The sequence below is a fragment of the Triticum aestivum genome, chromosome 1B (genome assembly GCF_018294505.1).
Source record: "Triticum aestivum cultivar Chinese Spring chromosome 1B, IWGSC CS RefSeq v2.1, whole genome shotgun sequence".
In the NCBI taxonomy this organism is placed as follows: Eukaryota; Viridiplantae; Streptophyta; class Magnoliopsida; order Poales; family Poaceae; genus Triticum; species Triticum aestivum.
In genome coordinates this window covers 364025064-364027872 of record NC_057795.1, presented here as the reverse complement: position 1 = coordinate 364027872, position 2809 = coordinate 364025064, and the positions used below count along the sequence as shown (strand labels likewise).

At 44.9% G+C, this 2809-nt stretch overlaps 1 protein-coding gene across 1 annotated transcript; it reads right to left on the bottom strand.

The window, feature by feature from the left end:
* Positions 1 to 219: 219 nt before the first annotated feature.
* LOC123078546 (uncharacterized) lies at positions 220 to 2243 on the bottom strand. The gene is made up of 4 exons (XM_044501093.1): positions 1928 to 2243; positions 1745 to 1843; positions 1323 to 1662; positions 220 to 275 (listed from the first exon to the last, which is right to left on the bottom strand). Exons 1-4 carry the CDS (start codon positions 1985 to 1987, stop codon positions 220 to 222), a joined length of 555 nt encoding a protein of 184 aa, XP_044357028.1. The 5' UTR covers positions 1988 to 2243.
* Between the last annotated feature and the right edge of the window lie 566 nt (positions 2244 to 2809).

Genomic DNA, 2809 nt, shown 5'->3' with positions numbered 1-2809 from the left:
TAGTTTGTTTTCCTCGTGGTCTAATGTATCATAGGTTAGCTACTAAGAGATTTGTGTGTTGTAGATGGCTAAGGAAACTCAGTGGGTGCTTAGCCCTGTTGTTCATGTGGAAGGCTTGTCTCCATGTATTGTGCAAGTTAGTGAAGTGGACCTCACTTTCGATTGGTTGAAGACTAAATTCATGTTGAAGCAAGGGTTGAAGGAAGAGGATTTTGTGTACTACGTCAGCAGGAGGCAGTCAGATGGCCCCGGGGAAAGAAAATTGGTTGACATAACTGATGATGATAAGATCCAAGAAATGCTGGAAGAATGGAAATGGAAAAGGGTTGTTGACTTGCATTGCTACAGGAAACCGAGTTATATGTGATGTTCATTGTATGTGATGAACTTCTCATTCGAGACTATTTGTGTAATTTGAACTATGTTTGTAATTTGCTATGTCATTTGAGACATTGTATCGTACGCGATCGTGGTCATGAACTATGTTTGTCATTTGCTATTATCGTAGACAAACGTGGTAATGAACCTTGTGTGTGTGTTCAACTATAGTGGTATGAAAAGACAAACTGACTTATATCCAGACGCCAAGGACCCTGGCGTCTGGTACCTGCCCTGTGCTGGCTCCCCTGCTTTACCCTGTTTCTGGTGTCAGTCGATAGCCAGACGCCAAGGACCCTGGCGTTTGGTCCCCTGACTTATAGCCAGACGCCAAGGACCCTAGCGTTTGGTCCCCTGACTTATAGCCAGACGCCAAGGACCCTGTCGTCTGGTACCTACCCTGTGCATATATATGAGTAAATGAGTCCTCCTTTTGACAGATTTCATAGACATCACAGGAAACAACAATTCACATACATCACAGGAAACAACAATTCACATAAATCACATCATTGAGTAGTACTTTTAAACGAGTCCATGAAAAGAGACTACACCAAGTTCATCGAAACAAACTAGAACAAGCTCATTGAAACAAACTACAACAAGCTCACTTCTTGCATACACAGGTTCACAGAATTCATAATAATATGATAGGTTCATAGAACACAGAAGATAGCACATAAGACACCAAATGCGCGCCACCGTCATCGCCTCTCCCTCGCTGGAGCGGGCCAAACCGGAACAAGAAGCTCACTTCCTCCTTCCTCTCTTCACCATGGTTGCAAGTGTAGGCTCCTCCTCTTCGCTAGACTCCTCCTCCTCCTCTTCGTTGTATGCCTCCTCCTCCGCCTCAGTGTTGGCCTTATATCTTTGCATTCCTATTGGGATAAGATTATGAGGATACTCCGGACTATGGAATTGTGTGTTCCATGTCTTCTTTCTACCTTTCTTGCCTGGTCTCTTAGCTATGGCTTTGCCTTTCCTAGATGGTTGTGGAGCATTGCCTTGTGTTGGTTGTGTAGCCTGTGATGGTTGTGGAGCATCAACATCATACTCATGATCCTCTTCATGTGTTGCATCATACTCATGCTCCTCATGATGTGTTGGCTCCTCTTGATGTGATGGCTCCTCTTCATGGAACTCCTCCTCCATGTCCTCATTGTTCTGTAGATAACGCCGTCTATTAGCTGTGGCGGCGCGGCTACCAGGTGCATACACGTCACTGGACTGAGCACCATGGCAAGAAAGCATTGCTGCCATCTTATGAAACCGCTTCTTGAACTTCTGCAATAAGACAAATATGCTATGATATGAGATGCACATAAATAATCCGCGAAAAGAAACTTTTATAATATATTGATCACACCTCCATCGTGCTCCTAAGAGTCCTCTCAGATAATGCACCACCAGGTGGATGACTCAGTGCAACATTGGCATCGTTGACGCACAGAAGCAACTCTCTGCCCTGCAATTCATGAACACACCAAACTTATGTATTTGAAAGAAGACAACATGATGCAAGTATGTTAGAATAGGTCAAACAGACTACCATTTCATCATGCATCGGTGCATAGTCAACGTGAGCCCCTCTGGTGTCTCTCACAGCCATGTTGAAGGTTTGATAACCTTGTGCAGTCTCCGGGTCTTCAGACACCAACTCCGACCACTCCTCATGAGTCCAACCAGGCTTCAGCTTTAACCGGTAACGATCCGCATACCACACTTGGTACTTCTGATATGCTGACTGATTGTGAGGTCTATTCTCTGATTGCACTAACGTGTCTCTTTGATTCCAAATTTCTATCCACGCACGGTGTTTGTTTGCCCAATCCGATATATCCTGATTGTTCCTTCGATCGAACCTACAAATGATGCACGGGACAAAGCATTAGCAAACATTGACTTATTCAATGCTCTACTACATACTCAAGGCATGCTTGCTTACCGATGCAGAGATAGCATTTCCTCCTTGCTCTCCTCAATTGGAATACCTTGTCTTCTTCCAAATTGTCTTGCCACACGGTCTACAAAGTGCCACTCGACTGCGAAGAAGCATATCATTGGGCACCTCGCCCGCCAAAGATGGCTATCACGCGTGCACATCTCATTAAGATCAAAGTCACGATCTTCCACATAAGGCAACCAATATACCTGCAAAACAAAGAGATACATTGTTAGCTACATAAGTTTCATTCTTGACTAAATTTTATCTCATCGAACTTCTCAAAACCTGCTCAGCAGTCAAGGTGTCCAGCTCGTTCATATAGCACTTGTATCGCACATGCGAGCTTCCTGTGTAGACTGTCACTTGTTCCCAATAGTAAGCAAGCGTAGGGCGCCGATAGGGATCATCATCATGCAACCCGTCATGATTACCCCGTGGGTTTGCCATGAGGGGGTTCTTGAAATCGGGCCGTCCAACCGGGATCCG